The sequence below is a fragment of the Adelges cooleyi genome, unplaced genomic scaffold (genome assembly GCF_023614345.1).
Source record: "Adelges cooleyi isolate 19-005CV unplaced genomic scaffold, UGA_ACOO_1.1 ACOO_flye_CR_arks_rails_tigmint_CR_PRNA_574, whole genome shotgun sequence".
Lineage (NCBI taxonomy): Eukaryota > Metazoa > Arthropoda > Insecta > Hemiptera > Adelgidae > Adelges > Adelges cooleyi.
In genome coordinates this window covers 2,176,544-2,200,987 of record NW_026096268.1, presented here as the reverse complement: position 1 = coordinate 2,200,987, position 24,444 = coordinate 2,176,544, and the positions used below count along the sequence as shown (strand labels likewise).

Below are 24,444 nucleotides of genomic sequence, written 5' to 3'. Positions count from 1 at the left end.
GCACCATCCCGACAACGCCATTCTAGATTGGTAAATGACAATCCGACCTGACATTTTATTGATATTTAGTTAAACAGAATAAGAAAAAAATGATATATATTATAAAATGAATGAAGGGTTTTTATTTGAAATAAACATGGAAAATAACAAGTTAACATTTTTCGATGGTTAAAGAGCTAGATTTGGCGAAACTTTTCATAGTGTTCAGGACGACGTAAAAGGTTTATCTATAACATTGTTGTATTTTATTACGACCTTGTATTATTATTAGAGGTACTTGACGCGAATATTTATGTAGATTTTAATCTTTATAGATCATAACAAATTAATAAAACACGGGCAACAGTTTGCAAAGTTCGCTAAAACTAACTTTCGCAAGAACTCTCATAGCATAATATAACAATATTATTAATAACAAGCGTCGCACCTAATCAATGTATGGCCGTTATTGGATCAGGCTCATTTTAATCAACTTCTGCGACGCCCACCACCGCGTCTTCCGGCTGTGCACACATTTTGCGATCCGCTCATTTGTGCAAAGTGTATACGACGGCTTTTTGGACAAACAACAGCTTTGCGTGCGATAATTTAGTCGTGTGTTTACCGTATACATACTTGTCATTTTACCCTTGTCGTACACAATATTGTTTTATATAATACAAACGATACCCACCTATTTACTATATTATATTATACACATATTGTACACAAGTTGAGGTACTTATACCGCGGCTGCCGCGTGTACGCGCGTCGGGGACGTAACGCTAAATATGAAAACAAACATAATTATAATATCATTTTAAGTTTGACTCCGCACTGCAATAAACGTGACCGTGAATCCGGCTGTAAATTAACCGGGATAAATTATTATGCCAATGCTCGAACGCGTTTGTACCGCGGCCGTTTGTGCGTTCGTGAAGGAAACGATGTGACGTTCTTATAACTCAAACGCGTATCGTTGATCGTTAATAATTTTATTTGGCACATTACCCGCTTTCATGCGAGTGTTTGTGTATTCAACTTAGCAGACCTTTTATCCAAGACTCGGATGTCTTAGTGTGTACACAGTATATGCTTGCGTTCGCATCGATATTGTACGTTCGCACGCTATATTGCGGGACAAAGTAGCTTATTGGATACGTTGACTTTTACATATGTCGTGCACGCCATTATAATATTGTAATCTCACAGTTGTGTACTCGAGCGTACGATTTTCCTCCCAAAGAATTTAATTCATCTCGCCGGCAGCCGTTAATAACTATTGTAATATATGTATAAGTATAACATATTATACTGGATGAAAAATCGTTCGACGGCCTCCGTTTTGTATTAGTATCGTCCGTCCCGCTGCAATGCAATTTTCATGTCACATTACTTGTCTACAACCGATAACACGCAGCTACCGAGTTGATATTACCGCCGTTTATTGTTTATAATATATACATAATTGTCTTATTAATTATTATTAACTTCAGGCTCGGTGGGCAATAGCTGTATACGCCGCGTTAGCATTAAGACACGATTGCATATTTATAAATAGATGTGATCGGGTTGATGATTTATTTTTATCTTTCTCAAAGTTGTAAGCAGATATTTCAGCTCTAATTATTGCTATTTTTTTAATCAGTGGTTAATTTTTAATTTAAAGTGGTTAGTTTTAAAGTTTAATTTTTCATGGAGGCGTAAGTAAATGAAACGATGACATAACTATATAAAAAAAAAAACCTAAGAGAGTAAAATTTAAATAATATTAGTGTACTGATTATAATTTTCATATTTTCGGTTAGCATTTCCATATTTTCAATTTTACAGTAAATAGCAGGTAAACGAGGAGACGAGAAAGAAAGTAATTTAGTGAATTATTAAAAGTATTTTAGTCAGTAACGTTCCATGCACTGTGTTTACATTCCAAGTTTTATAACTCCATATTATTTTGAGTTTTTTTTAAATATTTGCCTGGTCTTGACTTTTGTAAGTCATAACTTGAGATATCAAACAACACAAGCACTGATATAACTAATAATTTATTATACAATTTGGCCTTTTATTAGTAGCATTTAACACTTCTCAACAATAGATAAACGTTAAAAATCAATTTTAACCTTGTTGACAAAAAAAAAATGATGTCGTGCTTATAAAAATGTCGAGGTCTTTTTCCATAAATCACATATTTTCGTTTAAATGCCAAATATTTGTCGGGGCTAAACAAATTAACAGCCCCGCCGAGTTGGGTTAAATTAGACTCAGGGATATTTTTTTTGTCAACTCTGCGTTTTTACTATAAAAAGTGCGATCACGTTGTACCCCAAACACTAATTATCGTACGTACGTGCATGTTCATCGCGGCGATGATAATAATTATTAATTACATAATAATGCGTACTCATAGACCATTAATCGTTGGGGTCTCGGGTGTTCGCTAAACGAGTATAGGAGCTGTTATACGGTGGTGGTTGATGTGACGCGGTTTTTGTGGTCGGTAGACCGAATTTGCCTGCTGGTTTCGGCGGTAATGACACGGCGACCGTGGTGGCAGCGGCAGTGCGTATACTAGCTGCTGCTGCTGCTGTTGCTGCTATATAATCCTTATAAACGACTGTATATTATAGATAATTTAACAGCGCCGCCGCCGCTGCTACTAATATCGGACCGGGCGATTTGTACACGTTCTACAGGCGGCCGTGTGACTATGACGGATAACGTAGGTACGGACCGCCGAAAAGTAAAACCCGTAATGTTCGCTAATAAATTAATTGGTCGGCTGCAGTAAATTAAAAAACTGGTTTTGACTTATGTAGTTGTTTTCCATTTCGACAATCGAATATTATGTTCTATAGCTGTTCTTCTATATGTCGTCCTCCGAAAATGGCCTAACGATTCCGAACGGGGCGCAATCGTAAACCTCCATCTTCATCTCCGTCACTATTAACCATCTCTCTATCTCTGTTTCTCGTTCATAGTACTTTAACGCGATTAGCCGTTATATTATTATCGTTACCTATGTTATTATTATGGTAGTGTTTCTTCTTTCGGCGACGACCACCATCGTCTTCTCCGCACGTCGCGTACAATATATCTTTGAAGACAATACTATTACAATAGTAATAGTAGAATACTTTTTAACTCGAAACAACAACTAAGACCTAGTAGGTACCTATAGAGTGGGCTCTGGCCTGTACAGAAGATAATTTTTTTTCAGATTGCGCCGCGTTTCAACAGAGATAATAACAACAATCATACTAATAGTAGAAATAATATAATATATTTCGTTTCGTTACCGTTTGGAACGGGTCCAAGACTGTGTGCTCGTTTCACGATTGTTTTCCGGATGATTTTGTCGAGACAAAAAAACGATTCTGGCCAAAGTTAAACGGCCGTCGTCGAGCGGCCATCACACGGTTTGGCGCCCGTGACGGCGGCTAATATTAACGCTTAGGCCGTGTCGACAATAAGGAACGTGCAGGACACACACCAGGTCCAATCGTCGCTTGTATAATATAGCCCAGGAATATCCACGTCTTGGTCGATTGACGCGCCAGAGACAAAGTCGTTTGTTTACATCTCTTTTTATATTTTGTTTAACATTATTTATATCATCGTTGAAAAAACTCATTTTTTTTAACATGGATATTATTTACCGCTGAGGGGTCGTTCTAATATTTGCGTGGCATTTCGTGTCACGATTTCGCGTCATAGGCTCTCGGTCACGATTTTGTCAACTTATGAATTTAGCTACAGGGTACTATGCGTAAACCGCAAGGTCAAGCTAGGTTTTTTGTATTTAACTCTCCGACAGATTTCTTATTGTCGATAGCGCACGTTGACTCTACGGCATTATTTTTCTCTTTTCCCGTGCGATTCGGGCAAATAATAATATATCAGTTGGGTATACACCGGACTGACGCGTACGGCTTTATACACAGGCGGAATATATTGTGTTTAGCCGGTATATTACATAATCGCAGGACCTACACACGCTGTCGAATCGAAATAAGTTTTCATTCGCAAACGGCGCGCAGCGTAGATGCGATCACCATTAAAGTAATTGATAATATATTTTGAAAATTTGGGATGCAACCGATACCGTGCTGGAGCGCCAGACAATGCCAAAATCGAGTACAGACTTATGGTGAAACGCCCAGACGTCTGACCTACGCTATGTTTATACGTGTAGTCCTAATGGTTATAAAATATACATTTTATTATTTTGTGTAAATCGGCAGAACAGCCGGACCATAGTTCAAACGGTCACTTGAATGACGTATTAACGACTAATGTAATTATTGGAATAGTTTGGAAATACTTTTGGATGATTACATTTTGGTTTCATACTAACCCGATTATTGTTCACTTTATATTTGCCCAACCTTATGCGGTTCAAGTGTAATAACGACAACAACACGTGGGCTTGTCGTTTACGATTTACTGCCTATTAAAATTGTTTATTTTGCATGGTGTTTTTTTTTATTCTTAGCAAGTTAAGATAACTTTGTTCACGTCATTTTTACCGTAAATATTATTTTTTTTGTCATTTTACCAAGTAAGATTAATAGAGAGATTTATTATCCATATTATATACCTTTGGTACACACCAGAAAAAAGTACCTACTCATAAAGTTTTATGATTAATTGTATTAGCAAAACATTTTCAACCATCTCGATTTACCGGTTATCGGAAATAAATAAATCAATTTGAAAATTTTTTTTTCCTAATAAAGTACTTGGAAATATATTTGTAAGAATCAATAAAAACAATACATTAACCAATGATAAATTGTAGCTTAATCACTCAATATTTTTGTTGTATTACTGGGTGACACTTCATCCGCCAAACGCTATAAGCGATGCGATTTCTTATGCATTGTAAATTAGCATAAAAATGTTCTAAAGAACGGGAGAGACCGAAACGTTCGTTATCGTATTCATTCTATTTCAAGTAAGAAGATTGGATTTGTTTGCGTTTCACGTGTAATAGATAATATCAACAAATTATTGCGCTTTTTTTTTAAGAAACTTGAACATAGTATAAAACAATCGTCGGTTTGTTAAGAAGACCAATTGTTTAATGAAACAATAGAAACTATGATTTCAAATCACAGAGTACATTATTCCCAAACGACAGTATTTTGCTCTCCCGTGTATAAAAACGTCAAGCAGTCCAACGTTTTTACATAACGTTCCAGAAGTTCGACGTAAAATGATTAAGTATGTCGATTATCAATTAAACAGACGGAAACCGCCGTTGACTTCTACTGAGTATATCGACTATAATAATATTATCATTGTGTGTACCCGTGTGACGCTGTCGGACACCATTTTTCTTTTTATTGGGTACCCAATATTTGAACACGGCGTTTGAATTGGCAACAGTATGTGCGTTTTTGAATAGGAAACGAATTTATTTGGCACGACCAACGCTCGGGCGTCGCACGACGTAGAACCAACGCTTACATTTTATATACTTAAAATATATATATATTATTGTGTATAGTGTATAATGAATTTATTCGCAACTCTATATTCTATAATGTTTGTGTGTGTACTATACTATGCTGGTGCGCTGTGCTTAATATATCGGAAGAAAAACAAACCGTTAGAGCAAACGTTCGACGACGGACGACACAAAAGAAAAAGAAAACAAAAGAACACAAGTTAAACACCGGTACGTTTTTTTTTTATTTGTCAGCAAACAAGTAAAGTATACAACATGTCCAGTGTTGGACTTACCGGATATACCGACGATTGCATTGTTGATCGTAATCGCATTTGAGTACTGCGGTTTTTTTTAGTCTTTAATTCCCTAAGTCTCGCGAAGGAATATTGTTTTCGAAGGATATAATATTCTATTATTTAACTTCTAATACAGCTTTCATAAAAACTAGAATTTTTTTTTCAAGAATATAGGCTTAAATAATAATAAAAAACCGATGGCACTTAATATTAGGAATATACAAACAGCCAACCAGGCAATATTAACATCACTATCGTCATTATGGTTGTTGTACGCGAGACAGCCGACGGTTTAAATGCAAAACGGCACACTCGGATGAAGGTTCAACAATAGTGCACTATTTGAACGTAGTAAATCAGATCGTTACTCTTTTTGCTACTACAGGTATTTTTAGATTAGAATATATTGGGGTTCTACTTATAAATTAAACCAACATTTTAAAGAGAAAAGAAATCTAAAATGTAGCAATAATATTCAACATAATATTATGTTTATTTGTATAATCTAGTCTATACCAGCTCATATTCATAATTGTTGATTTAAATTAAATGTTTCATTTTTATATACCTACCTATTTGATGTGATAATCGGTGCCATGTTTATTATAGTTAACGACAGGCGTTCTTGGGCTGTTATAAAATTTCTATTGACAATCATTTGAATTCGTGTAAGATTCCACGACATCAATGAGGTTATAATAATTGTTTTTTTTTTGTTTGATTTCAGGTAAGGCTGTTCCATTCGTCGAACTCACGGTGGCTCACGCGTCTGTACTCACAATACTGGCCATCAGCTTTGAACGGTACTATGCCATTTGTGAACCGCTTAGGGCCGGATACGTGTGCACCAAAACCAGAGCAATGGTCATTTGCCTGTTGGCATGGGGACTGGCCGCGCTGTTTACTAGGTACTTACAAAAACTAACAATATAGTAAAACACAAAACTTTGCAGAAAGGTCAGAAAACTTGATAAAAACGTCATAAATGTTGTACGGCTGTCTTATTAATACGTTTAGGTTTCCAAAAACGTTTCAGATGTTAAAAATAATGAGGGACGTCTACGGTTAAGAATAATTAATCGTTTTTATGACCTTTTATTCAATTATTTTAGCAAAAGAAAAACAGTATATAATATCTACAACCATCGTCACCATCGTTTAGTAGGGTTTGAATTTTGCGGGTCATGTTGTTTGTCTATGCAACCGTTTTTTTTTTATCAATTTCTCTCTCGCTCTATCCCTATCCACGTCAAGTACACAAACGGAAGTCGGGCAATATTTTATACATATAAAACGTTTTTTTTTTTTTTGCGCGCACGGATAGAAAACGTTGAGTTTCTACCGCGGTCATTGCCATATATCACGGCCGCGTCTGCGACAACATCTGTCAGCGTTGGGCCAGAGAGGGAGAGAGAAGTGGAGTCTGGAGAAGTAAATACTCGACGGATAAAAAAAAATAACCAACGGCAAAAACATGCTGGAGACTAGAGGTACAAACGCAAAGAATGAGTGTATTGCCTATACAACAGAAGAGATTTATGCGAGTACCGAAAGAGCTGGGGGTGCTGCGATATGGCCTACGTATACGGTCAATTCTAGGGGGAGGGGGGTGGCTAGTACCGTCGACGCCCCCGCTATACTTCTCTACTGTCGCCAATTATAATACAGTAATCGGTGTATCAGTTGCAACGGTAAAGGTATCATATAAGCCGCGCCGTAAGTAAGTGATTATTTTGCACGGGCATTCAGGGTGACAGCTGGTACACACTGCATAATGCGGTTTGTATCGGTCTGTGGGTTGTGATATTGTTCTGTACGCCAAGTCCATGCACACGCCACGACGTTGGGTGCGATCGTGATCTCATCTGTGCCATAAAATATAATATCATCGTGCGACGTACCTATTAAAATATAAAAGCAATAATATATTATTAATAACGCGGTCGGTAGCGTGCAGACAACAGCGTTGGACGTTCATACGGCGCGGTAGGCGTGAGCACGGCCAGTGTAAACACGTCCGGCGTTTCCGATAGGTGTTGATTATTTAATTTTTCAAAATAATTTATTATATTTTATTAGGTAAATCACGCCGCGAGGATTGTATTCGGCCGAGAAACGTGGGCGGTCGATGACAAATCGATTTTTTTTAAATATTTTCCAAAAATACCTATTTTTGTAATGCAAGCCCGGGCAGTATAACAATTATCATCAAGTATATATTGTGTTTAACGGGTTTCCATTAACTTTATTAAGACTTCATGGGAGTGTTTAGTTTTTTTTTTATGTTCAAAAAACGTGCAAGTATTTCTTCGGTTGTTGTAGGCTTTTTTCTCTTCTATTTTTTTTCTACTACAAATGCATATATATATATATATATATATATAAATCCGTAACGGGCGAATTCCTTTAGGACGACAATAATAGTTATCGACAACGTATAACTACTGAAGAACGACCGTGTGTACTTTTACTATTTTTCTATACACCGGCGACAAGAAAAAAAAAGGTAAGAAAACAGTAGTAACGTCGTCGAGATATCGCGAAAACCAATCGCGGTAGTATGGTTTTTTTGAAAAATATACAAACGATTATTGCGGGCAATTAACGTTGCCGATACCACAAGTATGAGAACAAAACGACTAAAAAAAAAACCGGAATCTCAATTACTAGCGATCGAACGAGCACCGGACGATAGCTATACAAACACACACTGAACAAAAATAATTTAAAAAAAAAAACATACTCCAGCGCAGTGATTACTTTACAAATCCATTTTCATTTCCCCTATTAGCTTTATCGTTTCTCGACAAACCATAAAACTTTTTCATCAAATAAATCCACGCATCGCGGCCAAGGTTTTGAAATAGAGCATCGATGAGATTTACTCATTGCCTTTTCACACACAGTTTAGAAACGAAATCTGGTTTTTTAATAACATTAAATTAAAGAAATAGGCGTTGACGACTATATTTGTAAGACGCCTACGTGTGCTCTGTATTAGACTAAGGAAATTAAACGAATAAAAAAATGTTTGGTATCTGAATTTAAAGATCCTAAATTGTCTCCACATAAATGTTGATTTTTATGAACGCGGTCCTTCCAGTAAGAACAGTCGTTTAAATTCTCCAGGAATCCAGCTCTAAAATCATTTCTTCCAAAGCTTCTCCCAAGTAAACGTACCGTTGTGTTAGTCTATAGCATTACCATCGATTCCCTATTACTATAAATTACTTACTCTTCTAAATCGAGTTTAATTTGATGTTACATAATATAATATTACCCATCTGTAAAAACTATATCTCTCCTTTATTTTTCTAAACCACCAATTTTGTTTGTCTCTGGTTACTCAAAACCATTGAATCAAAGAACAAAAGCGTTTTCATGAAAGATTCAGATATTCACACACACACACACACACACACACATTAAGAGTTGCTGTGTACCTCTTGCCCTTTTTCATTTCCAATTTTCCAGCTCGGTCATTTTTGCAATTCTAAATTGTTTACTTCAGGGTATTTTCGTTTATTGAGTTTATTTATGTTTAAAAAGGAAATACTTTGTTAATATCACCCAGAGGATTTCCAAAGCTCAATAATAAGATACTTCAAAATATATATATATATACACAGATTTACTAGTTGTAAACGTATCTAGATAATAACATTACTACTGCTGTAATATAGAAGAAAAAAAACGTTTCATTCAAGGAGATCTACAGACGTGCGTGACAAAGATAATATATAAATTTAAAAATCTGTCATCAGCAGTATACATATTGAGAGTCTGGATCACTGCGGTCCAGATCGTTTACTAAAATAAAGATAAATAATGGAAAAAGTTACAGACGACAAAATCGAATTTTTCACGTCGATATTTCAGTATTTTTTTGTAAATACACACACACAAGACAGAAAAAAATTAAGTGTGCTCAAGTGCACTTAAGTGTAACCTAAGCTAAGCGAGGTACTGAACTCGTTCAGCCGTGAGTCGTGTAGAAGACACATAAAAATTAACGGCACGAAGAAACCTATGAAGACTCGATACAGGTATATACCGGTCAACAGATGCACCATTACATACTTTTGGGTTAGGGGCTAGCCGTCTCGATAAAAAAAATACCTAATAGTAATTTCTCAAAGAGCCCCGTGACTTTCCCATTGTGTTTTATTATGATGACGTATATTTGCAGAGGATGAAACGCACTAATCCAATATCCGGTAAGGCACATATACCGTGTGTACGGTTCACATGCCAAATAAGTAGAAAAGTTTTGGTCGGTTTCATGAATAAACAAACCGTGGGCCGCGAAAAAATACCATAATATATTGTCTGGAAGCGTGTAGACATATATTATAATAAAATAGTTTCGTTTAAATAACAGTCTTCAATTTTGCATCAATGGCGGTTATTTTAAAAAAACAATATAATTTTTTTGTAAACCGTACCATCTGATATTTTGCCGCAGTTGTATAAACATTTTGATAGAAAAAAAAACTTTTTTTAATCGATAACATTTCTAGAGGATAAACAATTTAAAGTAAACCCGTACAACGGATAGCCTATTTCAAAAGAAAAATTATTATTATCATTTTGAATATTGACCTATAGATAATTATAAATTATAATTACCGAAATTGTTCATTTATGATTTACCATATTTTACCCTTTTGAATTTTGAAGATCTTAAATTAGTCTAAATACGAAAACCTGCTTTTTGATGCCCTTATTCACGTTATCCTCTAACTCCAAAAATATATATTTTTTCCTACTCTATATTTATTCGATAAGCCCCAACCACCTCAATCTATCTAACTCCCAAACTGCCTCGTATATGTACATCATTATTTTTACTTCTACCTAACCTAGGCGTTTAATAAAACCTAAATGTGTATACACTCACATTTTCAAAAGACATCAAATGCGAACAATTATTAATACACGTCTAACTTGGTTAATTAAAATAACTTCACTGTTGCCGGGTGTACACTACAGAATACAGTATATTAAAGCTAGTAACTTATTGTATCAAAAGACGGCTGAAGCACGCGTGCTAATTATTGCTCGGAGTAAATGAAATAATGATTTATTGGAGTAGCATATGTTTGACTGACTGCCAGAGGTTCCAGAAGAAATTTCTTTCCAGCGATAAACCACCGAAAGTTTGGTAATTAACAAATTTATTTATAAGCGCGTTATCTACGGATCGCTATGTATGTATTTTTCACACGGGTAATAATAATTAATATCAGTCGGATTTTATGAAAAAGCCCAGTTCGAAACCAACTCGAGCAAAAGGGGGTTCAAACCCTTTTCTATGTGTGTGTGTGTTATTTTTAAAACCGTCGTTAGTCTTGTTTCTCCTCCGGGCCTATACCAGTGACAGTTATAACAGCCTATACTCTATACACTACAACTGCATCTAACCATATTATTATAGTCATATTTTCCTACCGAAAGCCGACTGGCATTTATTCCGGTCAGTATAATATACTGAACAAACGATCGTCGGTATTTATATTCACAAACATGTTACAAACGATCAAGCATATGCTAAAATAATAATGTAATTGCGAAAAAAAAGTAGGTATTATTTTACTTTTCTAGTTCGCAAGGTGCAGTTTTTTTGTTGAAAACTTGTGTGTGAAAATTGAAAACGGGCATGGAAATCTCATTATAGGTACACTTGACGGTTCCTTCTATTAATTTTAATTATTGGTATTCTGGTGGCATATAAATTGTTTTGGCTCAAAATCAAAGACGTGGTCATAATTCCACTCTGACGGTATAATAATTGTATTTGAACAATTTTTAGTGAAATTTTTTTCTGTGAAGCATAATTTATATTAAATTTACAACATAAATCATGCCTCGTACAATATCATACTTATTGTGCCGGTTGACAGTTACAATCTTTTGGTATTTTTCTTTTTTTTTCCCCCAGAACGACATTTAATGGTTTCAACATATTTTGTTGAACGCATAAAATTAGTTATCATATTCTTTCTGTATAAAAAAATTACTTATAAATTATCATAATATCACCCCATCTTATATCGATAAAATGTGTATTATGTCGTACATTTTAAAACATATCAACAAAAAAAAAACAGTTATTTTATACCAGATATTTTAAAGATACCATTTTATCAAATATAATATACTTTGATCAATCATTACAACGTTTTTGAGTTATAAATACTTTTTTTAAATATTGTTTGTTTAAGCTGAGTACTTCGATTGAAAAGTAAATAAGAAATATTGTTAAGTTAAAAATTTTGTCTCCACCGGAAATGAAGAAATTCGAAAAGAAATGCACATTTTGGCAAACAACCATAATATATTTTATCTATACACAACATATTTGTGCAAAAGTAGGACGATTACTTTATTAGGTCACTTGTAATTGTATTTGTCCTCGATAAAAGTTTATGGAAATAAGAATCGATTAGAAGAAATAGTTCTGTAACTTATACACAATTGGTTTGCTAAAGACAATTTTTTTTTTCAATTAAGTATCCACGTGTTTTATTTATTGAAAAATTATATATTATATTATGTTTATGATTTAAGAAAAAATATTTAAAATGTGAAAGCCTCCATACGTTTTTTATATTCAGAGAGAAATTGTTTTTTATTTATCCGAAATACCGTTTGAAGTAAAACCAGATAAATAGTATTATTAATATAAATAATAATCCTTCGCCAAATAAAACATAAGTTATTCTAAAAAGTTATCTCATTTCTCTTCTTTTTTTTTTTTTTTGTGAATCTTTCGTTTTCTTTTCTCTTTTTGTTTATCTTTATTTTGGGCCTTCTGATAAAGTTTCACGGCGGAAGAACGTGGAGGATGTTCATAATTTTCGTTTAAAATATTTTATCTTACCAGCTTCTTTACAAAACTTTCGATTACATGGCCTGTTTTTTTTTTCTTTTTAAACTAGGTACCTAAAATAACAACAATAACTACATGTCTTAAATGAGTCACATTGGATCGACTAACTGCGGTATGCGACACATCTAAAACGAACTTTAAAGGAGAATAATATCTTAAAATAAATCAGTAGAATTAAAATTCTAAAAATAAACATACAGCTTGTAATATCTTAATAATATCTTGTATATTTTCTGTATGATTAACTGTCGCCTAACCAAAACAAATAGACGACATTAAAACAAAATATAAGATATGAAGGCGCGTTGAATGGTTGATGACTAAGGATCAGACAAGCTGTTGGATGACGAAGGTTAATGTGTTCAACACTAATTGTGTGTTATGATAGTCGATGAAGAAGTAGAAAATGGTTTTCCGTATTAAAAATGAATTTGAAAATTTTATGTAAAATGATATATATATATATATATATATACTTTTTAATTTAGTAATTAGCTGTAGAGTTTTTATCATAATAGAATCTTGGGTTTGTTGTAAATTACCCTTAATCTATTTACTTAGTTTGACTTACAAACAAAAAAAAAACCTGTCCCCTCGGCTTAGGAAAACATTTTTTTTTTTGCGCTAAAAACTCATTTAATGAAAACGCTAATATTGCGTTTTTACGGGCCATTTCAATTTCAATTGTGCCTATATCTATATAAGATCTTTTGGGAAGTTGATATTGTCGATCGTGCCGTTTTCCTATAAAAGAGATTTTACCTTATTTACTATACAGAATAATATTGATAACAGTATACAATACCGCGGGGCGTCTAACGTGGTTTTAAACGACGAGGAGGCTGAGGGGGAGGTGGGGGGGGGGCGACTCCGGAGTACAATATAAATGCAATATATTTTTCGGTTATACAATAATAATAATATTTCTTTTTTCTTTTTTTCTCGATTCGATCAAATATATTATTCGGCGACCGGCTGAAAGAGCTCTCTCGTTTGCCAATTAAAATCCTGCACGGATTTTTGATAAGTTCTCCCGATCCCCTCGACCGGCCCTTTGGCGACCGCCTTGGTCTCCGTTTTCGTAAACCTCTCACGACCGTAATTACATAATCCCATATAAGAACACCACGAACTCCGATTCTTGTCGTCCCTTAGATAACTAACGCGCCATCGCCGCCCCTTTTCTGCTCTCTCATCGCCATCGTCACCGTTACTTCACGTTCGTTTCGCTCTCCTTCCCACATCTCTGAAAATCTTTATATTGCATGCCGTAGGTATAACACACTGCTGTAATATTGTTATACGGTTTGGGCCATGCACGAATCTCTGATTCTCGGTTAGGTATAAACAATGAAAATGGACTGTCGCCGCCGCCTCCGGTGAACACAATATAGTATAATAAAATACAAAAGAAAGTCCCAAGACAGCAAGTACCCCACAGCTGTTGTTTATAAATCCCTTGACGATCGAACCGATCAATCGTTATGTTTTCAAAGTTATACCGTATTATATTAGTCATACGATTTTACTTTTCAGTATAACATTAGGTATTCATAAAAAATGATTTATTATTTTCAATTGCGTGTACGGCGTATTTACTCAACTACATTTCACCTCCTACATTGTTTAAAGTTAGTAATTTAAAACTGATTAACAGTTTGTCGATTAGTTTACGTTTAATGCCATTTAAATTTATATACCATAGCTGTTGTTAAGGCTCTACGAAAAATTTAAACAAGTCTAAAGTTTGAAAATGTTAAGAACAGTGTAGAATTATTATATTATATTATGATATTAAGAAAACCGGTATTCCCCTTTCTCTAACTTTTTCTACTGAAGGTTAGAGGTACGATAGGTTAAAAAATGTCTAGCTGTAGGTACTGAAAATATTTATAATAAATTATAATGATTAATGTCAATTAAAACAATTTTGTTGCTATTTTAGGAATTCAAATTTGAATGTTTATTATTACTATCGTCTATCGTATTATGTTTATTTACTTAATAACGTGATAGATATATATATAAATACACACTACATGTATATATTTTTAAAATCTCTTTTATTTAAACATGCAATCTGTAAATTTGTTTTTAAAATAAGTATTGTTCTTAAAACTACAAGAATAGAATTATATTACATGATTTTTACATGAGGATATATATATATATATCAGTGAATAGACTGTGATTGTCTTACGGCGGACCAGATTCCGGTAACTGATTTCGACCAGTGACTGAAAATGACGGTTCAATTTATTTTAATGTTTTTAATTTCATATACTCGACAATGCGTTCTATATGTTAAACCTACACTGCACTGGGCTCCCTACCAAATATTCTGTTATTGTCTTCTGTTCGCAGTCCGATCACAATGATCTCGGAATACACGCAAATGGACTACATAGACGGCACCAAAGTGCCGGTGTGCCTGACCAAGGCGAACACGTTCTGGCCAATAGCGTTCTTCATAGCCATCATCAGCACGTTCTTCATCGTGCCGCTGTTCGTGCTGGTCGTGCTGTACACGGTGATCGCTGCACACCTTATGGCCGACCCGGGCACCAGCTGTACGGACAGCGCGTGCAACCAGCGGGCGCGCCGTCAAGTAGTGCTCATGCTGGCCACCGTTGTGCTGTCGTTCTTCGTGTGCTTGCTGCCGTTCCGCATATTCACCATGTGGATCATACTGGTGCCCGAGCACACGTTCCTCGACCTCGGTGTCAAGCACTACTACATCATACTGTACGCGTCCCGGGTCATGGTCTACCTCAACTCGGCCGTCAACCCCATACTGTACAACCTTATGTCGTCCAAGTTCCGGCACGGGTTCTGCAAGCTGTGCCGGTGTAGATCGCGGAGCCGGCGCGGACGTCGCCGGGAGCTCGTTCGGTTCCGAACGGCCGGCACGCTCACCACCACCCTGTCGCAGTCCAGCGGCTCGCCGTGGATACCGCCTTCGCAGCGGCTTTTAGCGGACGGCGGCGGCAAACACAACGGTTCCGTACGGCGGCACGCCATGGCCACGCTGCTCAAGCAAAACAGCCAGCCGGCGATCAAGAGCTGTTTTGTCGACGAGTGCGACCTCAAAGAGAGTTTTGTATGACCGCCGCTGTCGCAGTTAACCTTAAAAAATATTATATTTGTATACCTTTTTCTTTTTTTACAAACTATTATCGTGTAAATAATACCTATATAATATGTGTAGTTTTTTTGTTATAAAATCTATTTGTTTCTCCCTCTTATGATATAATGGAAAAGGAAAATATTTCTTTTATAAACTACATACACTTATTTATTTACAGCTTAACGATCGCAGCAAACCAAGATATTTCCCCTATAAATATGTTGTCCCGATAGTTTTACTATTTTACATTAAAATTAACATAACAATAAATGAAGCGCGGTCTTGAGATTTACTTATTTTTTGTTTTAGTACAATGAGAATTATTTTTAGTGCTTCTTATTTTATAGTGGCTCATAAAGTTCCAGAAGCTAATTTAATTGTGCGATTTGTAGGTCCTCGGAAAGTTCTAAAAATAGGGCTTTTAAAATTTCGAGAGTGCAATTAATGGGTTCTGCCATTTAGAAATATTAAAAGTTTAATCGTTAAATGCATTCGGTTGACTATATGAAATACTAAAATATTCTAAAGGATAAATGCTAAATAATTTTTATACATTTTCAACTGCCATTGCAAATAATCTACCTTAAACAAATTTAAAACGACTTATTTTTTAATTTTAAACAATTCAATTTTGTATTATCTATTTGATTCATACTCTTTTTAAGTATTCCTACCTACTATTGTACTATCCTTGCCGTGTATCCAATTTTGCAGTTTAAGTAAATACTATTAAAATTATAATATTACCAGCTAACTCATTCACTCTCCTTAGGCTCTCTCACATTCAAGCATGATGCAATTTTACTCCAATTATTTTGTAAATAACCATTAGCTTCTTTAAATATCTCTCAGAAGTCATTAATATCTTGCCTGAAATTTGTATTCGTTCGGCCCATCGTATCCCTATCCAGCGCACTATTTTTTTAATCACTACCACACTTTGTCTGTGAAATAATTTACATTAATAAATAGTATTTAGTATTGCAAGCGCGTCCGCATTACGCGGGCTTCATTGATATTTAAAACACGGTAACCGCCGTTGCATATTTATGTACATATACTGAACCGTATTAGTTATAAACCATCAAAGGCTGGTACCATTCAACAGTAATTAATCGATCTTAATTGGAAAAATAATCTTCACCTACAAAAAAAAAATTAAGAAACGTTTTCTCACTTTAAAAACGAGTTTTTTAGACTAAACTATTAAAATAACAATTACGTTAAGAACCATTGATGTTTTATAGATTCAATTAGAACGCTTTAATGTGTTTAGTATGCTTAACATTATAATATATTCCAATCATGTTGCCGGCACGTCCCACAAGCAGCCTAGACACCTATATTGGATTTGAATCGTTTTCCTTTTGTCGTACAACAACAGCTATAATAATAATAATAATATGGGTATCGTTTTCAAAATGCTACTTGACATTCCTACCGGCTTACTTGCCCCCTCTCCCCTCTAGCACCCAATCAGACCGCCCCTTCCTTAAATCGTCCCTTCTATACATTATATACTAATATTATTGCTATTTCAACAGACGGAGTGGCGCTATTTAACCGTTTACGTTTTTATTAATTATTACACGCACGTTCTAAATAAACTACAATTATATTAGCAAATTAGACTTAATGTAGTATAAATTTATTTATATTTTGTAGAGATAAAAAATTATAATTATTATGATACGCTCATGCGACTAGTCACGGACCTTTATATATTAATAATATGTATTTATTTTATTGCGATTGTATACATTATACATTTGTTTAACGTCTGGCGGCAGACTCTTGATTCTTCTGACAATGTCATATTTCCAGAATTTTTCCAGAGTACAGTTTTTAGTTTTAATTGTTTAATTATTATATATAACAAATAACTGAGAGTGAGAGTATAATATAATGACAATAACTTCATACCTTATGTTTATCAACTAAACTAAACAATTGCAAACATGCACGTAATATATTCAAGTTCAATTAGATAAATATGAACATTTTTTATTATAAAAATGTTTGTGCACAAACAAAATCATTGCTTTTTACATTTTTTTTAAATAATATTAAACGATTTTCAATAAAATGAATGTTTTACATATTCTTTGTAAGCCGCAAGACATTATTTGGGTTTTTTGTTTCATAACACGTATGGGAATTAGATACCTATATCTACTACAATCGATCAAGTTGATTGCCAACTAAATTATCATTCTGGCCAAGACAATTTTTGCAATTCTTTGTACAAAAAAAAGATCTTTGAAGTAAATCTGTTCTGTTTTGATTGAACGTGAATGATACGAGAGTTGAACTTCGCAACATTTTTTTTTGGACAAACTTTTATATTATATTACGCCAATCGATAATAATATTACGTTATGATTTATATATATTGACATTTGTAAGTGTATACTATATTATTGTACTTATACCTTCATTTTGATTGTGTATTTTCAAATAGTATGATATTATTTTCTACGAACAATGGTTCGCGTTTATATATTGTTTTTTTTTTTTAATTTATTATTGTTGTGCAGTTAAAATAAAGGTCAAAGACTGTACCGCGGTACATTGTTATTATTATTTTTTTTTTTGCCATATACCTACGGCTGTGTACATGTTTGACTTTTGACGGAACCGGTTAAAAACGTATAAATCGCCAGCACCGCATAGTAGTATAATAATATTATATTGCCTACAAGATTTATGCCTATGACTCTTAATCATAACGACAATAATATTTATTTAATACTATTGTAAGGCACGTTGTTGAGCATATACATTATTATTGACTAGCGGTACCTATATGTACCTATATGTACGTTATGATAGTATAATAATATATAGCGAATCCTGTGACGGCTCTTGTAGCCTAGTAAATAGCATAACGTACCGGTTAATAAGTTAAAGGTTGATGTAAATCACGGTAAAGACTTGAGGTCAGATGGCGGGAATAGAAAAATTTAACTGCTATTATGAGTATTTTTCCAGTTTCGAGTAGACTCAAGAGTTAACTACTGTGGTATGATAACTAGGATATGGAACGGATGATAATCGCCGAAAACTTCTTCCAACCGTGTCTGGATCAAATAATATATATGATTTTGCATATTATAGGCGTCGTCCACAATAACACCACATATTGTGTTGTAGTGCAATATTGTTTGATAGGACACAATCGCATTATAAGTATTGTAAGTTCATCGTCGGAGAAGGTCGACGAAAAAACGGTAGTATTTTTTTTTTTTTTTTTGTAATTTTTTTAATTATTATAGCACATTTTATTATTTTAATAGGCTTATTTTGTTTCGACCGAATACATAAAATCACTATGTTATAATTGTTTCTATTTGCTTATAATATTATGTATTGGCCAGGACGTGTTCACTTGAGTACCGCTTTCGATGTGATCTGTATAGTTGACACTTGATGTATCTTGTATAATTATTATGTATTTGATTCTGTTGCGGTCAACACATGCGCTACAACAATAATAATAATGATAATGATGATATTAAGTTTAATAAAAGTTCCCCTAATCTATGATGTTACTTAAATAACGGCTGCCAAAGTTTATAAAATGTCCCTATATAAAATGTATAATTACCCTTTTGGTAAACCGCAGCCAACGATCACGTTATCATTATTATTGTTATTGTTATTAACGCGCTCACGGTTTATAAGACCAGCTATAGATATTGTGAATTGTCATTCGTCATATTATTAATTATAAGGTAATAACGTTCTTTTCTTCTTTTACTATTTTATACCTATAACTGTGTACACGGCTTATGCTTTATAACAATACATACATTATACGCATTAATGTGTAATGTAAAACACAGTTGAGCTATGCGGCTTGTTGTAGGCATAATATGATCATGTTATTATTATATTAAACTGTCGAGACGCTTTTGTAATGTTGTTGGGGCGAAGCTCTGGAGCGAATACACATTTTAGCGGCAGTGTCGCCTGATAAAAAAATGTTTGAACTACTTGACTACCGTGCAGTTAAAATGGAAAATACGCAAGCACGTAATGTAGTTTTGTGTAAGGATATCGGATTGCGCTAATCGTCAACGCTATCCGATCACTTGTAAACTGTTACAATGTATAATGTTAAACATTATAATATTATTATGATAAACGGTTTTCGTGTACTCGTATGTTTATTTTTTTGTAAATTGTCTTGTTCGTTCCGTCCGTTAACGATTTTTCCTATTTATGTATTTTTAGTAATAATATTATAATACACACGTTTACACAAAATATAGAACGCATTTTACTATCGCACCCTAATAATATAATGTAATAGTAAAAATTTAAGATTCGACTCGTCGTTGCTATCAACCGCGACGACAACAGCTGTGTATAAAATAAAACGCCATATTGGTTTTTGGGCTCTTCGCTTTTATAGTTTTTCACGTACACAGTACACACTTTTGTTTCCCTTTTGATGTCGCACTTTAACGCCAAAATCGATAACGTTAAAACATTTATTTTCGTTTTTCGTCATTACTATTTGTATAACCTAACCGTTTTACGTGTGTTGTGTTCCAGTCCCATGCTGAACTTGCCGGACTACCACTACGAACCGTACGTGGACGACACGATGGTGCCGGTGTGCCGGACCCAAGCCAGCGGCCTGTGGCCCGTGCTGTTCTTCGTTGGCACCATATCGGTGTTCTTCGTGTTGCCGCTGGCCGTGCTGTCCGTACTGTACGTGATCATCGCCCGGCACCTGATGGCCAACCCGGGTATCGTGGCGCCCAACACGAACAGGGCGGCGCTGCGATACCGCCGGCAGGTGGTCCTCATGCTGGGCACCGTGGTCGTGTCGTTCTTCTTGTGCCTGCTGCCGTTCCGCGCACTCATCCTGTGGATCATACTCGCCCCGCCCGAGTACAACATCCTGGAGGACATCGGCGCCAAAAACTTCTACCTGCTGTTGTTCTTCTGCCGCATAATGCTGTACATCAACTCCGCGCTCAACCCGATCCTCTACAATCTGATGTCTTCGAAATTCCGGGACGGGTTCCGCCGACTGTGCGGCATCCGTCGGCGTCCGTGGAACGACCGGCTTCTGGGACGCAAGGGCACAGTGACCACAACGTCCGCGCACACCGGCACCACGGCCACGTCGTCCAGCCAGCGCGGCGAACCGGGCGAGACGGTAGCCCTGGCCGCGGCCAAAATGTACACTAGAATGAAACGAAACGGCATCACCGTCATCTCCATCGAAGAACATTCCAAGTCGGACGCCATCATCAGGCGGCTGAACATCACCACCAACATAATAAAGTTGCAGCAGGAGAGTTACGTTTAATCCGCGAGAACATCCTGAAAGTGTAGCTCACGCGGTGTCCGGGACGTTAGATCAAACCACCAATATTTTGTGCACATATCACACCATTACATATCCCTTAGAACCTATGTGAACTAATAAACCAAAATCAAAAATCATTACCCCCCCCCCTCCCTTCTACTGCGAGTTTACGGCACCACCGTACAGATACATCAACGACGGACTAATACTATTAATTTAAGCACTAATTAACCAAAGTTACCTGTTCAAATTTCAAATACTAAATTATGGTGGATTTGTTTTGTATTTTCGTCGAAAATTTATTTTCATTCAATTATTGAAAGCATATTTCATTTTTTTCATATATATACTGATACTCGTGTCTGGTGCCGTTACTTTTAATAGAAAATTAATGCAGTATTTATGACGTCAAAGCTTCCTAAATAATATTAGTTCTAGTAATTTGAATATTATAAAAAAATAATTTTCGAACAAACAAATTTTGTTTGTTTTCAAAAAGTCCAAATTGATCAACATTTATAAATCATTAACCCTACACGAACGTACGCTAAATGTTTGGTACAAATACAGAATTTGCATTTTTATATTTCATATATTATTTTAAATTAAAAAAAAACAAACTAAGACTTTGTTCTCGTTGCGTACAAAGTTTCTGTTAAAAAAAAAATCATAGAGTTTTTTTCTGTCCTGGATTTAAAAATAAAAACTTTTTGTCTAAGTAAAATATTTTCGTAAGATGTACAATTTATTTATCTTAAGTTATTATAATCTTCAGTCAAAAATAAATCATTTGTTGTTAATATTTAATATATTTAGTCGTGTTAAGTTCTTCGTATTTCTATTATAGATATGTATATTATTAGTACCGAGGCATATAAATTAGAATAGGTAATATAACAGATAATGTGCGTGAGCGTTTGATTAAAAGTCGTTAACTAATATTGTTTTCACATTCAGTAGCACATTTTGCAAAAAAACTCTTTTTAATCTTTTAACACTATATAATGTTGTTTAAAAGGTATTAAACGCCATCATTAAAGCGGTATCACTTCTATGACTTTTTCGGTTTTTATTTTATCAATAAAATGTTGCAGAATAATCTAAAAATATTCCACACAAAAATGTATACAATTTTACTTTGTATCGGTTTGGTTCAAAGTAAAAAAATGGAAAAGTCGATCTTTTCAATTGAACGCTCACGAATATTGTATTATAGGAAATACTTTGTCTATACTTAAAGCACAGGGAACTTTCAAGTATTACTACAATGGGTTAATTTTCGTTCGTCACTGGTTGACCAGCGTAATACCATCCTTTGAATGTTGTACACACAAGCCGGTAGATTCAATCTGGGGCGAGTTCACCCCGGCGTCTGTAATTAACATGTATATTGTATTCCGTTAAGACACGTCTTAATAACACTACTGATACATTATGATAATATACACTTTGAAATTTTGCGTGTAGCTTTATGTAAACCACCGAGGCCCTCGCGTTTTACCAATAATTTATAAGTAAAAATAATAATAGTATATAATATAGCTAATTAACTATTATTTGTTTGTCTTGCAACCCCTGTATTATAAGAGCGGTACAAAAGCTCCAACTATATAATTATTATTGCATTTTAGTTCCTTTATGTGAGTGTTTTGATCAATCAACCTTATTTCCTTTATATTGTAATACAACAATATATTATTATACTATCAACGAATACGATTTAAGTGTACCATGTGATAACAATAATATTATAACGCTCGCTAACTACACAGTGAAAATCATCTACCATTATAATATCATTGTGTATTTGTTTTTGTTTACCTACATATTTTATAATAATAATATTATTATGTTCTTTATGTACAACTAAATAATAAGTAAACGGTACTCCTACACAATATATATATATATCATATATCATTTGTTTTCAATCTATTGTTTTTTTTTATATTGTATTATTAATTTTCTTTATAAATTTGTAATTATTTTTTACTACGGTAACGGCCGATCAAATGTGCGTACAAATTTTACCAAAGTCATTGTTGTACAAACATATAATTATTATAATATATATTATTAATTATTATGTTTAACGTAATAAATGCGTCAAGACGTCCCGTTGAAATAAGAAAAAAATATTTTTTTTTATCCTTTTACCAGCCGTTTTTTTACGAAGGTATAAAATAAATAAAGTGCACTAGTCTAATGTACAGAGTAAGGGACAGAGAACACGTCTTAATGTGACGTATGGAGATTATAATGGATCTACTCCAAGTTGGAGCGAAATAACTTCAGTTGTACAAGCATTGTTGTTTTGCTAAGACGTCTACAAGATGTTATACAATTATTAAGATTTGCCAAATTTGAAAGGATTTTGAGTTTATTTACTAAAATAAATGTACCTCCTAATATCAATTAAAAAGGTGTTTACACAGTATGTGTTTTTGAAACTCGGCCAAAGATAGTAAGTGAATTCGTAAACCAATATAATATATTTTACTCTTCCGGCTATTAATATTTTACTATAACTGAAAGAACATAGAAACGAAAAATATTACAATAAAATATCATAAAAGTTTTATTCGAACAAAAATCGGCCTGTTATACAGGGAACATATTACCTACTCTTTAGAAACAAATACTAATTTATAATTTTTCCATTGAACTCCTATGTAATTTAATATATACTCAAGTACTTAATATTAAAACTTTTTTGAAAAAAAAGAATAGTAGATAGACGTTTTTTTTTTTGGACGCAGTAAACACAAAAGGTTGTATTACCCACTTAAGTTTATAATAATCTGATTTGTATACAAACAATTAAATGTAAAGATAATAATAATTCAGGCACCATGCATTTTTAAATAGGTACCGATCCGTTAGATTATGGTTGACCATTGAAAATAAAACATTGACAAAAGATATTTATGGAGGACACGTGGGCACAATTAACGCATAATTTAATAGAAAGGTCAACAACTTGAATGTTTGTGAAAGCAATTTATGTGTTTGTTCAGGTCATATTGTAATTGGAATTATTAAGAGTTAAACGTTTCCAGTTGAATAATCAAGTTTGATATTTATAACAAACAATTCGATTGAGTCAAGTAATACTTTTCATTTTTGGGCAATTAAATTTCAATCAGCAGTCATATGCGTACATTTTGTGGAACAATCGGGCATAAGCAATTTAAACTATTTACCACTACATTTTTAATACCCGTAAGAATTTTAAGGGCCCCAATCCGAAAATTATTAGCGCAAAATGGCATGACCTCGTCAAACGAAATAATCTATTCAAATTATATTTAATATCCATAACACCAACATAAACGAACCGAGCAAGTATATTAGGTAAAATCATTTACA

At 34.2% G+C, this 24,444-nt stretch overlaps 1 protein-coding gene across 1 annotated transcript in view; it reads left to right on the top strand.

Moving 5' to 3' along the window:
- Positions 1-23,071, top strand: part of LOC126843019 (thyrotropin-releasing hormone receptor-like) — a 95,430-nt gene extending 72,359 nt beyond the window's left edge. Inside the window, exons 3-5 of the mRNA XM_050580313.1 lie at positions 6,458-6,638; positions 14,987-15,727; positions 20,310-23,071. Coding sequence (XP_050436270.1) covers positions 6,458-6,638; positions 14,987-15,727; positions 20,310-21,075 — 1,688 coding nt within the window. The 3' untranslated portion in view covers positions 21,076-23,071. The remainder of the gene's footprint in view (positions 1-6,457; positions 6,639-14,986; positions 15,728-20,309) is intronic.
- The last annotated feature ends 1,373 nt before the right edge of the window (positions 23,072-24,444 follow it).